At 41.4% G+C, this 22,105-nt stretch overlaps 1 protein-coding gene across 12 annotated transcripts in view; it reads left to right on the forward strand.

Annotated features, from left to right (window-relative positions):
• The window catches only part of MAP7D2 (MAP7 domain containing 2), a 157,987-nt gene that overhangs the window by 88,314 nt on the left and 47,568 nt on the right, over positions 1-22,105 (forward strand). For all 12 annotated transcript variants that reach the window (XM_019529196.1, XM_019529199.1, XM_019529193.1 and 9 more), the window contains exons 2-3: positions 8,514-8,591; positions 12,949-13,112. In XM_019529196.1, the coding sequence (XP_019384741.1) occupies positions 8,514-8,591; positions 12,949-13,112 (242 nt within the window). The remainder of the gene's footprint in view (positions 1-8,513; positions 8,592-12,948; positions 13,113-22,105) is intronic.

Consider the following 22,105-nt stretch of genomic DNA (forward strand, 5'->3'; position numbering starts at 1 on the left):
AAAAAAAAATGTGGATACTTATCTTGCTGGAATCCTTTGACCCCAGCTGACTTCCTGCCCTTTGGGCAGGGGGCTGGACCCAATGATCTTATTTGGTCCCTTGCACCCATAATGTCTATGAAATCTATGAATAAATGGGACTCACTTGTTGCAATACATGGTACAGGTGACTTTGTGAAGTGCTGAGTTGAATATCGTTATGTACAAACCTTTAACATTGGGAAATATGGACAATTATTGGTGGAAGGACAGACCTATTATGAATTTCAAACTGGCATCTTTTACATTAAGTTTTTATCAATATAGTACAACTTATTTAAAAATATACCATTACCATAACCTATATGTATGTATATGTGGCTTGACTCAAAAGGATGCTGTTATACTAATAGTGACATTTGGATTGGCAGTTACCTGTTTGTAAAAGATGATAAACTGTGTTTTCTGTGAACTTAGATATGGAGCTGGTTGCATTTTTTATAATCAACTGTATTTTGATAAATGGATTTTAAAAAAGAACTTTCTTTTGAAAATATCAATGTTCAGTAATTTGGGAGGGGATTTTCTAAAAACTAAACATTTTCAGCTGGTTATGAAAAAAGCAGACAAGCCAGTGTTTTTTTGTTTTGTTTTGTAAAAATGTAAAAACTCTGACAAAATTTGTTCTGGAGGTTTAATGGTGATTGTTTGTTTGTTTGTTTGTTTGTTTGTTTGTTTGTTTGTTTGTTTGTTTGTTTTTTGGAAAATTAAATGTCCTGGTCATAATTACCATTCTTTTAATTTCTGAACTTTACATGAGAGTTTTTTGGCAATTAAGCATAGTTTTAATTTTACTTCGCTGAGCTAGGGCTATGGCCATCCCTTTACCAAAATAATTAAAAGGAAATAATTATCTCAAGTAAATCTCATCTTCCTGCTTCTTTTGTTTCTTGAACATTGAATCTGTCTAGCATTAATTTGCATTACATTATTTCTTGAAGGATTTTATACACTGTTTTAGTATTTTTAGGCAGAAGTCACCAGATGGCACTGTTTGTACAAAATCTTACAAATTATTTTGCTCAGGGTGCTCTTAAGTTTTTAGTTTTTGAAGAAATGTTGGATTTAGTTATGTAGTCATACTTGGAGAGATGCCTAGGCAGGTCCCAAAACTGTGCTGTCTACTTTGCGTTTTCTGTTTGCAGATCATTGGCTTCTTTGGATCATGGAGTGCCTAGGCTTTGGAAATTGGGCCCTGATGTATGGGCTGAGATTTCTGGAACAATGGACTGCTTTCATGTGCTTTGTCTTCCTATCAGGACTGCATAAATATCCAGTGGTATTTCTTATTGGACCAACTGCGTAGTTGGGAGAGATGTTGGACATGCTTTTGGCACAAAGCACTCTTCTTCGTGTCAGGAAGAGAACTTTATGCTGAAAGCTTCTCCAACATCTCTCCCAACTATATAGTAGTTCCAGTAAATTATCACCAAGACCTTTGCCCTCCATATTTTCTGGACCACGATGGCTACAACACTCCAAGTCTTTCACTGATTTTTCTGTTCCATTGGAAAGGTAACCTACAAGGACCCTTGAAGGAGGGCAACATGGATATAAAAAAATGGAATATTGTTGTTGGAAAAGGCAGCATAAATGGTATATCAAGTCTTGAGATTTGTAGGCTTGTCCAGTTCAGTTCTCCAAATGACCATAGAAACAGCAAGTAAAGAAGGTATAAATGTTCTGGCATTTCAGGGGTGTCATAGAATAAATCATTAGAGGTCCCCAAAGGCTATCTAATTCTACAAAATGAATTGTAGCAGCGATTAAATAAATGTGTGTGTTTGTTCTTTGAATGTTTAAGTATTGAAAAAAGGCTTCATTATTTTTTATGTATTGTTGCTGCTGGAGAATAGACATTCTGACTGATTTTTGAGGGTCCTAAGATCTTTTTCTGAAGAAGTGCTTATACCTTGCAATTTTACTTCTATCCTTCACTGCTACAAACCCCGTCTTAATGGACTGAGTTGATTTGGCTGTAAAAAAAACCTTTGGCCTGAGACTTGGTATACAGGATATCAGTCCTAAAGTCCTAAATCTTCTGGACTTTTTTTGTTTCAGTTTCAATCATTTCTCTGCTCCTGCTGGTAGTCAGATGGTATTTTTTGTTTTAACTGTTAGCTTATTTGATGTATGCCATTTGCCATCTGCTGTCCAAAATATTTAAATTTGTATAACTGATTGCATTCCTAGTAAGTTAAATAAAAAAATATTTACATCTACAATCATTACACTCTGTTCCAAAGTGTACCTGCTTATGCCAGACCAGTAGCTCTTGGGTGACTCAGGACCATGTTACCCAAATTTGGGCCTTTACTGGTTTTGGCACTCAGGGTCATTGCAGTCTTTTCCCTTGGGAGGTCTCCTCCTGCTTACCTGACATGTCTTGGTTTTACAATAAATTAGAGGAGGTTCCTTATGTGTTACAGACTAAGGCTGTGCAAAGTTTCGGTCCCTAATTCAATTCAGTGGAGATTCAGCCCGATTCAGTGGCCAAATCTCCGAATCCAAATCAAATCAAGAGGACCCTTTAATCTCTCCAAATTGAATCAGAACCCTCTGAATCAACACGGAGAGATTCTGAAAGATTTGGAGATTCAGACATAGACACAGCTTTAAATGTCTTTTCTATATACCTCTAGGTAGCAGGCGGTTCATGAATGCTGCGATGGTGGGGTAGATGGAGTGTCCCACAGGAGTGCAGAGGGCTCCCCAGCGTGCTCAGCAGCAGACCCAGAAGTGGACCAGAAGCACTTCCGGGTCTGCTGGGGACCGCATGGGGGGCCCCTGGCTTGATGATTGGTGCTTCCTCGGGGGACATCTTGGGTCCCTGTGGCCTATTGCCAAAGCAAGGCAGCGTGGGGGGGGAGGCGGTTCACCGCCAGCAAGCGGACCCAGAAGTGGGTTCACTTCGGGGTTCACTTCTGGGTTTGCCGCCAAGCATTTGGAGGGCCCCCCCTCCCCCCACACACACACTCCTGTGAGATGCTCCATGTGCCCCAGCATCGTAGCATTTGTGAGCCATGCTGGTACCTCAAGGTATGTAGAAAAAACATGTAAAGTTGTGTCTGTGTCTGAATCACTGATTCTCTGAATCAGCATTGAATCTTTAGATTCAGATTTGGACTAATTGAATCAGGGACAGTGATCTAAATCAACTAATTGAATCGATGTCCCTGATTCGGGCCAAATCCGAACGGAATAGGGCCCACTTCGCACACTCTTATTAAAGATCACCCTGAGGTGTACTTGGCAAGGACGTTTCTTGGGGCTTCTCCTCCCCTACACCCCATCTATATGCCAACCTGTAGTTGGTATGTAGTTTGATGCTAACAATTGGGATCAATGCAGCAAGCCAAGCCAGATGATATCATACCCTGACAGATACTTTTGTGTGAGAGGGATGATTTGGCACAATTGGCCAGCCTGGGATGACAGCATGCCAATATAAGTAATCTCAGCAAAAAGTCCAGTCATAAGGAAAAACAGAAAATTAAATCCTAGTCAAAGTCTCCCCAGTCCTTAGATCACAGTCAGTCCAGACTCTGCACTTGAAATTAAATCAAGAGTCTTTCTTGTCAGTTCTGTAAGACTGTGTCATCAACATAGGATCAGCTCTATCCAGTTCCTGTGATCACCTTGGGTCCTCACTGAGCAATCAGGTTCTCTCACCCTGCAGTGTCCTGTCAGATAGGACGGGTCTCGGGCAAAGCAAAAAAAAAAAAAAAGCAAAAACAAAACAAAGATAAGGGAGGCTGTATTGTTCAGCCTCACTTGTGTCTCTCTGGACACCAAGCCTTGAGGTCTTGGGTCCTCCTTCTTCCCAGGTGGTGTCCACACTAGGACCCAGGAGACATTCCTTAGGATATCCCCTCTGTGGAGCCAGTGCAGCACTCTGCTGGGAGTGCTGATTGAGAGCATGCAGCAGCCACACTGCCTCTCTGCGCTGCTCTCATGCTGCTCCATGTCTGCTCTTACAGCCGGTCCCTGGTGTGGGCATCTGGCATCATTTTCCCAGGCTTCTCCAGCTTTACCGATAGCTTGCTTAAAAATTGAACAGGTGGCATTGAGTGCTACTCTGCAGCTGCACCTGAAGCAGGTAAGCTTGTTCTGGTTCCAGCCCTTACTGGGCTATTTCATATCTCTCCATTATCACTCAAGCCCCGAAGCCGGGGCTTCCATCCCCCAGCACCTGTCGCACTGTGACACAGAGGTTGCCAGCCTTTTGCAAGCGACCTTTGTGACCCAGCCCCTGCCATGGGCCTGCAAGTCTCTGCCTCTGGAGTGGCCAGCTGCCTGTGCTTACCCTTATTATTATGGAACTACCGAAATGGCAGAAACAAAAAAAAGAAAAAAGCTTACTGAAAATAAAATGCTGGTTCCCCAGATGTAGCCAGCAGTTTTCACCATGCTATGGCCCAGCTGCACAGTCTGTGGAGGGGGTAGGGGGAAAGGCGGTCTGCACACATGATAGGCAGTTCAAGGTGGCTGCTGCCCCTGCCCCACAGTGCTGATTGACTGGGAGGGTTGTCTGTCATATGGCCCCATTCCTCTGCACCAATCAGTGACAAGGGCCAGGTCCTTATGACAGACAGCCCTCCCAGCCAATCAGCAGTAAGGGATGGAGTCACAGGGGCCCCTTGGCCAATCAGGTGTTGCAGGCAAGGGTGCTGTGAAATGGCTGCTGGGCCTATGTTTTTGCTGCGAAATCACCTGGCAGCCATCTCGAGTTCAGTAGGTCCCTACTTATATCCTCTCTGCAGTGGTGGCAAGCTCAGATGGGGTGGAGCTGCAAGCTCCACAGCAGAGGGGAGCACTGTGGAGAGGATGGGCTGGGTGGCACAGCGCTGTGCCACCAGTCCCCCTGTGGCAGATCAGACTCTTCCAGCCTACAGGCCAGAGGTTGCTGACACCTGTTCCATTCTGTGTTTCTACTCTATGGCCTCATGTTTTCTTGCAGTAAAAAAAGTAATAATTCCCAAATTAATTGCTACACAAGTGAAATAGCTAGTTGAGTATTGCAAAATGTTATTTCCAGTAGGGCATGTATGTGTTTTAACAGGCAGGTTAAATGTTAATTATAAACAACACATTAATTTTATCTTAATTTGTGCCTTCATCATGAATTTGCATTCTGATAGAGTCTTTATTACAGGATCACATATTATTTTCCACTGCATTCGGTGTACATGAAAGACACCTAACTCACCTCCATGAGCTCTAGTTCTCTCCATTGCTTACTATGTGACACAGGCACAGACAGAACGAGGTTCTTCAGTAACATTCAGTTGCAGTCCTCTTCTCCACCCCACATCTTCCAGCTTATGCAAAAAGTGCCATAATGCATATGCACAAGGAGCAATATGAAGTTTGCGCAGGCAGCTCTGGCATTGCCTAACTGAAGCACCTGATTTTGCAACCATAATTTTCCGTGTTATGCGTATATAATTTTCATAAGGTTTTTTGTTTGTTTTTTTTTAAATAAACTAAAAAATCAAATATTCTATCATGTAATGTAGAGATGGGCAAAATGGCGGATATGGCCAGATTCCATTTTCCATGAGCCCCTGTCTGCATCACTGCGGTTGGTTTCCCTAGAGACCCCAGCAGTAGTGGGGCTGTGACAGCGCAGGACCAGAGTTCCAGGCTCGGGAGTGGTGTGTAGTCTAGTGCAGGGATGGACAACCTGAAGCACACATGCCATAAATGACACGGGCACAGCCTCTGTGTATGGCAGCAGGCCAGGGAGGGAGCAGAGCAGCAGGTTGGGCAAGGAAGGAGATAAGTGTGGCACCTGTGAAGGGCATGGGGCTTATTTTGTTGTCCCCATTGTGCTAGCTCATTCAGCCTCTTTTACTTGTTTCACTCAAGCTTGCCACGTTTGTCCTGTGTCCTGTAAATTGTCCTTCCCCTTTATTCCAGTTTTTTATCCTCCACATCCACATAGGCTCCAGTCCCCATCCCTTGCCCTGTTTTCTCTCATTCCTTGTACTATATGTCCAGCCATTCCCAGTTCTGTATGCCCTGGCTTCTTTTATCTGCCAAGAAACTTACCCTTTCTGTGAATAGAGCTTTATAGACTTCTGTTGTCATTAGACGCTGTTATAGACGGTGTTGTAATGTGCTGCATCTGTTGTTGTTTGAACCCTTCCTATGCCAGCTTGCAAATAACTTTGATTACTAACAACAGTTGAAATTATACAGGGCCAGCTACAGTAGATGGTTGCACAGCTTCTTTTATAGGGTTTGGATGAATACTGAAAATAAATAGTGAGGCCCAGTAGAGGCCTCATAAATTAGTGACACTATCCCAGAAAAAAGCAAAAACGTGCATTAATTCAGTGAATGAAGGCTACATAAAAACTAGAATTGTGTGATTAATCATGTGGGTTCCGAAGATCCACCAAGCTAATTGTTCCAGAGTGCAGACAGAGACTGACTGTCCTGTTATGCCTCTGAGTTCCCTGTTTCTTATTTTGTCAAAAGTCTACCTGTTAAATTATCCTTTCTAGGACTTAATACAGGTTCCCCTCACTTTATGCTGTATATGCGTTCCTGGAAAACACCGCATAACTTGAATTCACATAAAGGGAACCCACTTTACAATGTGACAAATAGGGAGACATTCCAGGACCTTGATTGTACTGACCTGTACTGACCCCCCAGACCCATTTCTACCACTTTTACACAGCAATTTTGGTACCTACCAACAGCAGACAGTACACACAAGCACAGGGTGGTGGTGATGTTGCATAATTTACCAGTTGCTTAAAAGGACAAGCAAGACTTGTAAGTGGGGGGATAAGGCAAGATGCTGCATTTATTGATCAGAATATTCAAAGGAGCACTCATACGTTCACACACACACACTCATTCCCAATTAGTCTGCAGATGTTATAGTTACCAAAGTCCATTGCTCGGTACTACACTAGGTGGCCAGCCTAGGAGTGCGAGATAAGGAGGGGGGGCCTTGTCAGACATGTGTCTATGCTTTAATGAAGTATGCCAAGTGTTACCCAAACACTTGCTGTTAAGTCTCTCCCCTTCATAGGGCCTCAAATTGGTGTTGAGTGACTGGTTCCACCATTCTTGACTTTGTGCCTTCTTTGTTTGAACCCCTGTAATTTTTCACTGGCAAACAGATGAGTTTAGTCTGCAATATTCTCAGTGTTGTCCTTCAGAGCAGCTGGCATATCTCTTATCTCCTTGCTGTGTCTGTTATGAGCAGTGCCTTCAGCCTTTCCTTGGAACTCTTCCGCCTTTTACTAACCTGTTTTTCTGCACGTTGTTCTTTCTGTATTTTTCCATTCACTTCACACTCATTCATCTATATATGCAAAACATAGTCTTACAAAACAACTGTTATTTATCATATATATGCTATGATAACTATCTTAAATTGCTACATTGAATGTTACCACAGTGGGAATGGCAATTACAGAAACACACATCGCAGACAACGAGCAAGGAGCACAGAGCCACACAGGATATTTTGGTGAACATCACTCCCACAATGCACCACACAAAGTAGCTGACTGCAAGCTTCCACCACACCAATCACATAAGAGTGAATTTACCTCACATATAACAAAGTTTTAGTATTAAAAGGGTCACCGCATAAGAGCAAATTTGCACATACAGAACCTGCATAAAGCGAGGGAAACCTGTATTGTAAAAAAAAAAAAAAAAAAAAAAAAATACTGTCCTTCTAGCTAGGTCTTCGTGAGCTAGCTAGTCTCTCACATAATAATGGAGACATATTTCAGAAGCCAGCTCTGAAAGACTCTGTTTCCTCTCTGGAAAGAGAGGAAAATTTGACCAGCAGCAGTAGGGAAACAACTTCTGTACTCCTGTGTAGTAATACTATGCTGTTCTAAAGTTAGTGAGCTTGTCTCAGTGTTACTCCAGGGACTTTGCATGACTACTCATCCACAAATAAGGAAGCAATGAGGTCACATAACAGCATATTGAAAGGTAGGAAGAGTAGTGGATGCTATCGTTGGCTCCATTTAGCACCCACAACACTAAAGCCTTGAAGGCCTTGCACAAAATAGCTTATGTATGCTACAAAAGACAATTTGTTGCGCCTTTTTGTGATGCTTAAGCACCCAACTATGGGCCAGAGATTTATGAACAGAGCTCTTAATAAACTTGAATATATGGTAATGAAATTACCAAGGTATTTTCTAAAGATATATACTAAAAAAAAGTCCCTGGCAAAAGCCTTGTCTTTCACTTTTTTGCAGGGGAATTTTGGATGAAAAAGTATTCAGGTTTAGTATTTGCTTTGTCTTCTATAGTCCACAGCAAAGCTTATTTTTTAAACTAAACAAAAGAAACGTAAAAGCCCCAAATCCTAGTATAGTAACCCGTGAATACACACAGACTTTATTCTAATATAGTGGCTTTTTGGTTCTTTTGGACTTATCTAGAATTTAACACTGTTTTTTTCCTCCGCTCCTCTTTGACTTTAGCTGTGGATGGATTTCTAAAAACCGATGAAAGACAAAGATTAGCAAAGGAAAGAAGGGAAGAAAGAGAAAAATACCTTGGTAAGTTGACTTATGGCATGTTTTGAATAGCTGTATATATTAGTAGGTTTTACATTATGAGCAGGAATATCATCACACTTTAAAATATACAATATTTAAATAACAATCAATTTAAGAAGCTATCAATTTCAATAAAACAATAATTTTCAGTATTATTCATGCATTATTTAAGTAATGGAATATTATAATTATAACAACTTATAATATTATGGTCCAGTTTGCTTTGTATTTTGTCACCTTGAAAAAATTTAAATCCTGCTAAATTGTAGAGAAATCTAATTCTAGTGTTAAAGGAACAAGAGTGCATAATCAAAGACTCTTTCAGTTGATTTCATGGTACAACAGTGAATAACTTTTATCTCAGATAAATGTGCTATTAAATATTATGACAAGCTATACGTGATAGATTTGCTTTTAGGATGCTTGAATGTACATCTCTAATTAAAAAAAAATCTTTAAATAAATATTTAAAGTGGTGTATTGATTTTTTTTTTTTCAATTTTTTAATGCTAATTTTAGTCCATTTTTATTTTAATTAATGCTGAGTTGATAAAAGTGGCAAAACTAGATTTCTTCCCTACCTCTAGGATTATGTATCTTTCTCACTGCTTGCAGGTAAATGAAAATGCATACATACATTAACAACTGGCCAGGAAGAGAGACCCCTTCCCACTATCCCACAGTGCTCTGCTCTCCCTGCATTCCTCCCTGGGAAATGAGGGAAGAAAGGAGAGCAGCTGGCTTCCAGATAGACCACACACAGCAAGAAGTTGTCACTGGAGGACTGGTTAACAAGCAGCCCTGTCCCTGTTGCTATGCTTAGGAAGTAGAAACCCCCCAGTCAGCTTTTGCTATTTGGGGCAGTTCACTTACAGCCCTAAGCCCACTGGGATCTTTTTCAGGCATCCGGGAACTGGGAAAGTCTTCAGAGGTCTCCTTGTTCAGCTGTTGCCATGGTGGCAAGCCTGTCAGTGAGCTCACAGATAGGATCCCCTGCTAGGAACAGCCTTTATTGCCGCCTGTCTGGAGAATGTCCTTTCCAGCACATTCCAGCCACAAGCGCTGTGCATATGCACCTGTCCATAGTATTGTAGTCTGCAAAAATAGCATCAGTCAGAGGCCCTAGATCCCCTAGATTAAGTGGAAGAACAAGATTTACACACATTTTCATATCTGCAGCACTGCTTTGCAGCATCATTCAGATGTCACCTTCATTACTGCAGTGGACAGTCAGTTCTTAGCACAATATCCTGACACTTTGGTTCTTTGTTTCTGTATAGTCATTCTGTTCTCATATGTTCTGCTTTCTTTGTCTGCTAGTTATCAAACACTAATAACTAGTCATCATTGCATCTGCAAGATAACTCTTCAAATGTTGACAGTCCTTGTTAATTTTTTCACACTAACCCAGACTTGCCAGTGTGTTGAACACCATTTTTCATTACCCTATCCCACCAGACTCATTCAGTCCTAGCAGTACACAATACCCAGGTAAAAGTTTAAGCTGTGTTGCACAAACTTTTAATAAAATGTCGTAGACATTTCCCACATTCTCCAAAGGGGAAGCCGGGAATTAGGGAGATGGATCTGACAAGAAGCTGAGTTCAGAAGAGAGGTGGGACAGGTTGGGCAAGGCATTGGGTATAGAGCTCTAAAACTGAACAAGGCAGAGCAGGCCTAGAAATAAGTGGGGACAGGGAGTGAGGAAAGGATGATTGGAGGTCTCAGCTGGGGGCAGGTCAGATAAGGAGACAGGAGTTCATGGAAACATGGAAAAAAAAGGGATGGAAGGGACCTCCAGAGTTCATCTAGTCCAAATTCCTGGCTGAAGTAGGATCATCTCTATCCAAACCAGCCTGTACAAATCCATTGTCTAACCTATTAGCAAAACAACAGTCAACCCTGACACACTCACAAGACATAACAATCTAATCTGCCACAGGTGAATCAGGGGGACCACAATGGCCAGCATCCCATTGCTGTGAAAGTTAATAAAATACACTCAGGAGATCCAGGAAGAGAGCCAAGCCCCCTGCTGCAGAAAACTACAAAACTCCCACAGTCCATACTAATCTGACCATGGAATAACATTTCTTACTAACCCCAAATATGGTGACTGGTCTGACCCTAAGCAAAGGGGCAAGACGCTTTAGCCAAGAACCTCTGGGTTTAAGTCCCAGCAAGAGCATTTGCACATCCCAGTCAATGAGATGAGGTATTAGGACTGAGTGGGGAAATAGACTAAGGAGACAGGGAGGACAGAAGGTGGAACCATGAATGCCGAGGCAAAGAGACTGCAAATTTTAGGTACGAAGGGAGTGATTAGGGTAGGAAAATCAGAGGTAGTGATACTAGAGTTTGGCAAGGAGATGGTGACTAGAATGAGAAGCCTGAGGTATAAAGATTGAGACTGAATGAGAGTGGGACTGGAATAAGGAGCCATGACTGGGAACTTTAATTCTGGCTTTTCCTGACTTTCATGTGCTTGACTAGGGAAGTGTGAATAATATGTTTTTAATTTAGTATTTTGGTGTGTAAAATACGTGGAGGGGTGTGCATGTGCATGCATATGCAATTTTATCCTGAATTATTGCTTTCTTCCATTTCACAGTGGAAGTTTGCATGAGCACTGGAGTTCTTTAAATAATTTATTGTATTCATTGCTACATATTCCCTCATGCAAGCCTGAAGTAACAGTCCTGTCTGTAATGCTGCAATCATGGTTTCCATAGCAATAAATTAATGTCTTATAAATAGGCTCAGGAGGATTTTATATTTATTGATAAATGTCAATTTTTGCGTCACTCATAGACCAATGAAAAAACATTTCATCATTAATACTCAAAATTTATAAAAAGGGGACATAAGAATAGGGTGGGCTTCTACTCAACAGTGGCTGGAGGTGGTGGGGGGAAGTCGGGATTGGGCACTGTGTCTGTCTGTCCCCACTTCCGCAGCTTGATGCCTGCAGGGTGCCAGACAGTTGGGCCCTCCCTTGCAAATTTGGGCAGGAGCCGGCAGGCAGAACGAGTTATTGGATGCAGAGGGCAGATGCTGCTGCAGCAGTCAGAGGTTTCCTTACTAGGGGAGGAGGTGGGTAGGGGAAGGCAAGGGAAGCAACCGTCATGGGACAAAGGAAAATAGGCACTGAGCTCAGCATCACTGTGCATGGGGGCCGGGCAGCAGGTTAACAGCCTGGCACTACAGCAACTTCCCCCCACAACTGCTGTGTGCTGGACTGGTGGAGGAAGCAGGGGGGTGTGTGTGTGTGCCTTCACACCCCTAATTTCCCACAATCCCAACAATTTTAATTTATAAAAATCAAAATAAATGCTTAAAATAAACATTCATGTTTCAGAGGTGTTGGTTGTAGCCATGTTGGTCTAAGGACACAGGCAGACAAGGTTCTTTGGGTAAATGTGATATCTTTTATTAGACCAACTAAATAGTTGGGAAAAATGTTCTTTGCAAGGTTTCAGGCACAAACACCCTTCTTCAGGCATAGGGGGTTGGTCTAATAAAAGATATCACATTTACCTAAAGAAGCTTGTCTGCCTAAAAATAAATATCAGTCTAGCTGTCAAAATTAAATTAAAATTTAAAAATAAAAATTGAATTCTGTGACGCCTACTCATAAAAGATTGACTCTCTATGTGGAGCAAGCAAAGGGGCAAACCTCGTAACAAAATAAGTGTTCTTTATACAAATAGCCAGAAGAGAAGGTAACTAAAACACACAGAAGCATTATCAGAACGGTACACTTTTCAGAACTTTTACGTAAATCTTTGAGAGCTAGCTCGACATTCTTCAGAGGTTCTTTTACAGCATCTTCTTTAAAGTTCTAAGAGCCAAATTCTGCCTCCCTTTAAGGCCAAAAGTAGCCATGTGTCTGCACTCCAGGAAAGAATTGGTTCTTATAAGTACAGAGGAGTTTGTAACCTATACAAATGTAGGTCACTGATTAGTCCTGTTTTATGAAAGAGAGGGAACCAGTTTGTAACTGAATGGTTTTTTACATATAACAGAAATATAGGGCTGAGAGAGACTTCAAGAGACTGAGTCCCCTGCTCAAGGCAGGACCATCCCTGCCTAAGCCATTCCACACATATTCGTCTAACCTGTGCTTAATTCCAGTAAGCTTCCACCCTGTCATATTAGTTAATTGTTGCTTATTTTCTTCTTTACTCATATGCTTCATTTTAGTGCCCTGTGATATTAATTTTACTGTGCCAAAGTGTTCAGTATATTTGCTTTAATTGTATTTTTGTTATTTGTTTTCTTTGTTATCATATTGTTGAAAAAAGGCTTTGTGGGGAAAAATAACATCAAATTAAGTGATCCTTTTTCTTTATCTAAGCTGCCAGGGAGCAGCAGATCCTGGAGAAAGAGAGAAGAGCAAAACTTCAGTATGAAAAGCAAATAGAAGAAAGATGGAGAAAACTTGAAGAACAAAGGCAAAGAGAAGAGCAGAAAAGGGCAGCGGTTGAAGAAAAACGGAGACAGAAGCTTAAAGAGGAAGAGGTGAGGAGTACAGAAACATACTGGACAGCCACCATAGGTAGCTAGCTAGCTGTAGGATGTAACTGACCAGACCTTGATATGAATTCCAAACTTCGCAGCTCAATGGACCACACCAGCAAAATATTGGTAGCCCAAGGGCTGCACCTAAAATTTACATAGGTCTGAGAACTACACAAAGTTTATCTCCACTGATACATGTGTATGTGAACGTGCATGTGCACACACACAGACCTCCTTTGCTTCAGAAATTACATCAACACTAAGTACTTTGTGAACAGCAGGAGAGACAGGTATCAATAAGAGAATTGGCACTATGGTTCTGAAAACTTATCATTTTAGCAGAAAATATTGACATCGCTAATGTCTCTCTTTTTTTTCCCAATAGATAAATTAAAGTTTCCAGCCTTCATATATCCACACTACATATCTATGCCGTCTTGCCCCTTTTACTGTATTTTCTTTCATACCATAAGATGCAAGCATGCACCTTGTTTTTGGGAAGAAGGAAGGAAGGAAAAAAAAAAGATTTATAGCCTCATGGAACAAACAGAACTTAATCTTCAGCTCACTCACCCTCCCTTTCTTGCTTAGACAACAGCTATGCTTTACACAGCTGAATTGGCTGCTTTTGCCTGAGCAGGAAAGGGAGGGTGAATGAACTGAAGATTAGGTTCTGCCCCTGCTCCAGTTCAGCTGTGAAAACTGTAGCTGCTGCTCTGCCTCTCCCTCCTTACCACTGCTGGGGGGGTGGAAGGAAGAGTATGTAAAGGAGCAGCAGCCATCTTATAGCATCTGTGTGCTTCTTTATTACAGGCAGAAAATGAGCTTCCCTTCTTAAGCCATGCGCCCTATTTTGGAGAACTAGTTTTTGGGGCAGGGTGCATGTGGGATGCAAATAAATATGGTACTTTTTTCTTTCTTCAGCTTTTGTTCCAATAACTGCATCTTATACTAGATCAAGGCCCTCCAGCTCATGGCCCATGAAGGGTTAATTTGTGACTCTCTGGGCTTTCCCCTCACCCTGCGCTGCCACTCTTCCCACTGTTCAGGGATTCTGGGCTCCCCTTCCTTATTCTGGCTTCTGTTTCCTGCCTCTGCCCCAGGGACATGGCAGGGTGGCACAGCCTATGGGGCTATTGGAACCATGTAGCGTCGTACAGCTGTAGACTGCCTGGGCAAAGAGATTACAAGATTTAGGTAGCAAGGAAGAGATTAAGGCAGGAAAATCAGAGGCAGTGACACTAGAGTTGGGCAAGGAGATGGTGACTGGAATGAGTAACCTGAGGAATAAAGATTGGGCCCGAAAGAGAAAAGAACTGGAATAAGGAGGCATGGGGGCTGGGGACACAGTTACCCACATGGCATGCAGTATGCAGCCTGGGGAGCCTACACTGATTTGGCTTGTGTGGCACATGTTGCTTCCATTGGTGCAGCCTGCACTATGTGTGTGGCCCCTGGTTGCTTAGAAGTTAGACAGCCCTGAACTAGATTGTAACGCTGAACTAGATTGTAACGCTGAGGCAGAGACTATGGCATTTTTTAAATGTTCCCAGTACAGTAGGACTTTAGGTTCTACTTAATAGAAGTAGTAGTTATAGCTGTCCTACTTTATCAATGACATGACCACAGACATTGTACAGTGCAGACTGGAATCTGTTTGGAGACAATATACTAAAGGTAGATTTGGGGCCTGATCCAGTATGACAATTCTTTCTTTGGCAATTGCAGTGTTTTATGTTCAGTAATCTGGTAGGAAGTCTTTTGATAAAAATAGCCATTTCCAAAAAAGATTTCTCAAATAGAAGCCTTACCTAGCTCTGGACTTATGCTGCTGGTTATCAAACATGTAACAGATCTTCAGTAAGGTGGGTTTTTTTCTTTCTGAAAGTACAATTAAAGAATGGTAAATCAAGTAATTACAGGTGAACTTAATCTACAGTCTTTTGTGTGTACCTAGTAAAATGTATCTCCAGACAAACTGAATACCGCATATCCTATGAGCCACTGACTTTATTTAATCTTGATCCCTGCTTGGTCTGTTTTCCCTCTCTGATAATTGCTAAACTTGTTTCTGAGCATTTTTGGAAGTCTCGCAAGTGGTGGAATAATCTTTTCTGAATCAGTTTGTATAAAACTTTCAGGGGCAAACAAATATACCCATCCCCTCTGCTCTGTGCTCCCATGTCACCTGTAAAGAAATTCTCTATTGTTCCACTGCTTTGGCAGGTGTTGGCCAATCCCTTTGGTCTCTTTTGAAATATAGTTAAGTGTTTTGAAAATAACTTTTCAACTGTTAAGATCTGGCTTCCAATCTACAGAAAATGCAGGCAGAGCTTTTCAAAGCCACTACTGGACTGAGGTACATATGTCGCATTACAATGAATTGGAATTTTGGGTGCTGACAGATGTGGGGAAAAAATGCACTTCACCAGAAGTAGCAATGTGTTAGTTTGACCTGGCTCTGCAGCTTCTGTATAGATCAGGTGCTTTAGTGGGGCTTTTTGGTGCTTTTCTCTAATAGCTGATTCAATCAGCTATTAGAGAAAAGCACCAAAAAGCTCCACTGAAGCACTCAATCTATATAGATGGTGGGAAAGTCAGCTGCAATGAATGTGATGCCTCTTCTGGACACTGGGCTCAATGTGGAAGTGTGCTGAGTTTAAAGTAAAGTGCCTTTTTTTCACACATCCACAAACCAGCCTTTGTGTCTAAATCGCTTAGTTTAGAAAAATCACACTGAGCTTTGCATGTTTATAGCTAGAATACAGTGTTTATGGGTGCAGAATGTGCTTATCTACAACCTTCCTAGCTAGTTTGTTTTCTATCCATGCAAGTTTTCTACTCTTCTTATTCTCTGTAGCCCAAGGGCATTCTATTCCTCTCAAGAGCCTGGGTCATTTCTGCAACTGGGGAGGTATGATTGCATCATGTGTAGATGTGCCTTTAATCTGCCTTGCTGGGGTACTGACACGGGTAAAGTCATAGCAGCAGAGACTTCAGCATGGGCTGTGTAGGCCTGCCCAGTTCCCTGGCTCTTTGCTTGGCTGCTAAAGCCCTATGCCACCACAACTGCACTGTTATTGGTGCCTGAGAGAGCTTTATTAAATCAGGTCAGATATGTCTTCACATGCTTTAATCGACTCTGAGTACAGCAAAGACAGAAAAGAAGAGAAACCCAAGCTGGGTAAAGTCAGACAAAACTATCTTGCAGCACCAGAAATATTTTTTGTCTCTTAATTTCTAACCAAACACGCAGGTCAACTGGATACTTCTGCAAAGTGATCACTGATGTTCTTAACATCAAACATGAGAGCACCACCATTCCAAGAGCAGATTTTACAAATATTAACTATAGTGGATCAGAAGCTGGAAATTACTCTTTAGAATAGATTTTCTGTCTCCTGACCACTAAAAGTTAAGGCATAATTTTTTTTATAATTCTTATTAAACATAAACCTTTGTTCTTCCCTTGTTCTCCTCTTCCCCCCCCAAAAATGGAAAATCTAAACTGAAACATGAATAATCTAGGTCAGCTGAAAATACCAACATTTTGATATGTTTTTTTTTTTTTTAAAAAGGAATATCCAAAAAAAATGCACTTGCCCACATGCTCTCACTGTCTGCCAAGATCAGTGGCTGCTCAGTATTTTGTTCTTCTGGGCAGTGGCCTGATTTCTGATTCAGGTCTCTCAGTGCAGTTTCTGCAGGCCATTATGCAGACAGGCAACATAAAATGCAGGTAATTAATGTGAATGCTTTATAAGCTTTTAATTAATTAATTTATTTATTTGTTAAAGAAGTAGCAGATTTCTGATAACTTGTGCAGTTACGGTTCAGTTTATAATCTGATGTTTCGAAGGACCAAAACATCTAAATAGATAACATAGAAATGCATATACAGAGAAACTGAAAGGCAAAGTTCCTGAAAATTGGGAATTATGTTTACATTTTTGGTTCTTCCAAGTTAACCCTCTGACATGATGAAATGGAGCATGGTCATATCAAGAATGAGATGTTTTAGTGAAACACTTGCAATGCTGAAGGCAGGGTAGAGTTGTATAAGCTTTGTGAACAAGAGCTGTCCTGTTAGGAAGGCTTGAACAGACAGCAGAGCTACAGATGTTTAAAATGCAGTGCTAAAGGTTTATTTCTGCTGAAAAAAAGACATTGGAGGCCAGGCACCTGAATTTAACAATAACATTTTTATTTACCATTATTATCCTGTTCCTGTTTGACAATAATTGCACTGTGTGTGTGTAACAGTGCAATCTGTCCCTTTAAGACAGCCCTGTTGAAAAAGCCAAGCTGCAGGGAGTTGGGATAAGAAGAGAGTCCCCTGATGGGAGCTTTAAATGCTCTCCCACAAGAGAAGAGGACACAATCGATAAGTGGAATAGTTTGCTGCCAGGAGGAGCGAGGCTGCTATGCCAGAGCAAAAGATGGTTTCTTCCTTGAGTCTGGGATAGGGCAGAAAGGTTTGGTTTGTTTGTTTGTTTGTTGCAAAGACACGTCTTTGCTTGGGAGGAGTGGCTGAAGAGCTCCTTGGGGAGGCAGCCTGCTTGTGAAGGCCAGCAAGCTAACTGACCACTTATAGTGATAAAAGATGTAAACGTTTATTTTGGTATAAATGCTGAATCTCAATCTCTAGAGTTTCTCAGTAACCTACTCCATCCCTCTGACCAAAAAATTGTTGCAGGAAAAAAATAAAAGGTTTCCATATGTTGTTAGAACAACTTGTTTCTTGACCTGTGTAATTTGTTTCTGACTAATGTTTAAATTACTTAAAATATGGCTTTTCCTGTTTAAACTGTCACATCCAGATTGTGGAACCTGCTTTCTACCTGTGAGAATAATTTACTTCCTTTACAATATATTTTGTCATATGAAACATATGAAGCATTGCTCTTGTTTTCCCTTTGCAGTGAGCAGTGACGGATTTTCCCCTTTTCCAGTAACTTCATTGTCAGGGTAATACTTTTCCAAAGACGTATTGAATTGTGGTAAGCTTCTCTTATCACCTGTCTGGAGAAGGAATAATCTCATGTGCATATACATCACACATATTTCTGTAATTGTCTTTTCAAAATGATCAGGGGAAGTGCACCTATTTAATAGATATAAATGTTTCAGTATTTTTCTCACATATGCATATAACGTCTTCAAAAGAAAAATCTTGCTTCTAAAGATGAACAGAATTTGTATGAATAGTAAAATTTACCAAAATGTTCTGTTTTAGACAGAACCACAACATTTTAAAGCTATTAATAAATTCAGATTGAATTCACCACTTCCAACAAAAAAAGTTTTGGAGCTTTTTCGTAAAAATAGAAGTGTCATCCCCCTTTTTCTTTAAGAGCTGAGCAATTTCAGTAGTTCATGGAAGGGGGGTGGGGGAAAGTTCAGGTTCAAATCCCTCCTCAACCCCAGGGGGAATTGAACCCACATCTCCACCTCCAAGAAGACGGCCTTAATTACCAGGTCATAGCTTTTCTGAGTTGGAGTACTCTCATTCTTTTCTATACTGATTCTGTTCTATTCATATAAATTAAACAGTCATTAAAGGGGAGGGTCTGTCACCTAGGTTGCACATCTTAAAGAATTTTTTCTTGCCTCTGTTTCACTTGCTGTTTAAATATTTCATAAGTGTTAGCAAGGAGGACTGAGGGAGACTCACCCAAAAATATTCAATAGGCTGCTGGTTGGTCCACCCATGTGGGAAATAAAAGATTTCATTTTAAATTCCTATCCTGAATGAGTCAGAGAACAGATTTGAACACGGACTTTGGTTTTTTAGCTCATGTTCCTTAAGTTTCTTGAAGTTTTCTTCAAGTTTCTTCAATGTTTTGTGTCAAACAGAAACAGAATTTTTCAGTATTTGGGTTTTTATTTTGGTGAGAAAAATAGTTTAAATAAAAATCTGTTTGATAGGTTATTTATTTATTAATGTATGGTTCAGCAGATGAATTAAAAATGGTTTATTCACACAGTCCTACTTGTGCCATACCTGTGATGGGAAAGCCCATCTAATCTGAGTACGAAATATTTTTTATTGGTATTGAGTCTTGAGGGCTCTCAAGTAGACTCTTGAGAGAGAGAGAGAGAGAAGTGGTTTATTCATTTCATAGAACTGAAAATCCTTTACCCAGCTATTTTATATTTTAAATAGCTTTCAAAGATGAGTTTCACCCATTCTGATCCATTTTCACTCTTGTTCCCTGTACTATGGAGTATGTAACAGCCAGGGATGGATTAGTGAAAGTGGAGCTGTCTCAGCACTGCCCTTCTCCAAGGTACTGATCGTTGAAGGCCAAATTACAGAGTGGAGCTGAAGTGTTTTGTATTCCGTTTGACTAGAAGCAGTTCCTGAGAGAGAAACTGTATGAATATGGGGAGTAAAAGAAAAAAGAAACCGAATATTACTTAGTCTTAATACTGTTTACCAGTTACTTTGGTCCTAGGTGATGTTGACTGTACCTCTATGTTTATTCAAACTTTATTGAAGAAAACACACTCCCCTTCACAGAAGAAGAATAAAGTGCTATTTTTAATAGGATGTAGCCAATGGTTTCTGGCCCAGGGGAAAATAAATTTGTGCTGTGGAATTTGATAAAATGTTTGTCTTTTCATATATTTGTTCTAAAGCTCCTCTGAAATTGAAGCATTTTGGTGTCTCCTTTAGAATGTACCAGAATCACATTTTTAGATGTCACATTATTTTACGTTTTGTTTCATAAAGCAACAAGCACGCCTGTAGAAATGTAATGTTGGACTACCAAAAACTTAAAAGCACACTGCCAGCTTTACCAATGTGCTATTGTTTAAATGGACAATTCTGCAAAATGGACAGATGAAACATACACAGCCCTGTTGCCTAACTTCAAGACACCTTAGTAACAGCTATTGCAAAAAATCTAGCAGCACTAGAAGGAATCCTTGTGGTTAAATATTCATATGGAGTACATTCCATATTTATGAAGTTCACATTTAGAAGGCGTACAGACTTTAAAATCCAATAGATTGGAAATATTCATGACTGTATGGAGTTAATTAGTCTTAATTGAAATATATGTGAATAAATGTTTTATAACTAGTGAGTTCCTTCTCATTATTTGTTTTTAATAGAGTATTAATGTTATATATTCTTGTAATCTGGTGTAATATATGCTGTTATGTATTACATAATGCTATAATTATACTATTATATGTTAGGTGTAAATCAGTTAAGATTGCTGGACACATAGCATATTATGCAGTAACCCACAGACAGGGAACCAAAAAAGTCCTCTTTTTCTTCACCAATAGACATAAGTTTTACAATAACTATAGCTATTTATACCAGGAAGCATACTATGTAATCTTAACTCTCCCCTGCACTCCCCCTCCATCTTTTGTACTTACCCCTTTCCCAGAAGATTCTGGGTCAATATTAATAGCTGTAGCTGTGAATGTTTAGAATAGAAATAGGTTTTGTTAAAAGAGCATAGTTCAGTAAAGCGTGGTGTAGTAAAGACTGGCATCCCAACTTCTGTGGTTTGTACATTCCATATATTTCTTTCATGTAAAAAATCTTCCTCTTGTTATATCAAAGACCCACACAAATAAAAGACTAAGCCAGGGGTTGGCAGTGTTTTTGGGCCAAGTGCCAAAACCCCCTGCAACCTGGACTTTGAAGCTGTTGGCATGCCAGGGGAAGCTAGTGGAGGAGTCGCACCTGATCCTTGTCATGACAGTACAGCCCTGACCCCTTTCCCCCTTCTCTGAGCTGCACAGGCAGGCTCCTGCTGCCCTCTACAGGCAGCTGCAAGTTTGCAAGTGGCTGCACTGGGGGTCTGGAGCTCTGGCCTGGCTTGTTGCCAGCAGCAGCTTCATGGGCACCTCAGAGCATGGCAGGGAAGGGGCCAGGGCAGTGCAGCCCTCAGCCCCTTCCCCACTGTGTGCCCTGAGGCACGTGTGCCACTGCTCCCACCATGGAGCTGGGCTGGGGCTCTGGACCCCTGGTGCAGCTGTTTACAGCAGCTCACTGCTGCCTGCTGTGAGCATTCTGGGCTCTATGGCGGGCAGCAGCTGCCCAGAGCCTGGTCTATATGTGGCATGCCAAGCAAAATGGCCTCCCCTGCCATACTCTGGCACTTGTTCAAGGGTTGCTGACCCCTGGACTAAACTGATTTGAGTTTGAAACTAAACTGAACTCCAACTAGCTTTGAGCATCAAGGACAATAAAAAGTCCTTTTTCAGATATGTGAGGAGCTGGAGGAAAAGCAAGGGCAACACTGGACCCCTGCTAAACCAGATGGGACAACTGACAGCTGACGCCCAGGAAAAAGCCAACCTATTAAATGGGTACTTTGTGTCGGTCCTTCATCAGTCCCATGGAACGCCCATGCCCACCACGGGACAAGGAGGTCCAGGTGAGGGAGATCCCCTGCCCTCCATTTATGCTGACATCGTGAAGGAACACCTAGGGAGACTGGATACCTTCAAGTCAGCCGGCCCTGGACCCATATTGTTCAATATCTTCATTAATGATGTGGACATTGGAGTCAGAAGTGGACTGGCCAAGTTCGCTGATGACACCAAACTTTGAGGCAAAGCATCCACACCAGAAGACAGGAGGGTGATCCAGACTGGCCTGGACAGGCTCAGCAAATAGGCGGACGAGAACCTGATGGTGTTTAACACTGACAAATGCAAGGTTCTCCACCTTGGGAGGAAAAACCTGCAGCATCTGTATAGGCTCGGCAGTGCTACGCTGGCTAGCACTACGGAATAAAGAGACTTGGGGGTCATAGTTGACCTCAAGATGAACGTGAGCCTGCAATGTGATGCTGCGGCTTGTAAAGTGACAAAAACGGTGGTTTGCATCCATAGATGCTTCTCGAGCAAATCCCAGGACATCATTCTCCCATTGTATTCGGCCTTGGTGAGGCTGCAGCTGGAGTACTGCGTCCAGTTTTGGGCTCCACAATTCAAAAAGGATGTGGAGAAGCTTGAGA

The sequence above is a fragment of the Crocodylus porosus genome, unplaced genomic scaffold (assembly GCF_001723895.1).
Source record: "Crocodylus porosus isolate Cpor-Errol unplaced genomic scaffold, CroPor_comp1, whole genome shotgun sequence".
In the NCBI taxonomy this organism is placed as follows: Eukaryota; Metazoa; Chordata; order Crocodylia; family Crocodylidae; genus Crocodylus; species Crocodylus porosus.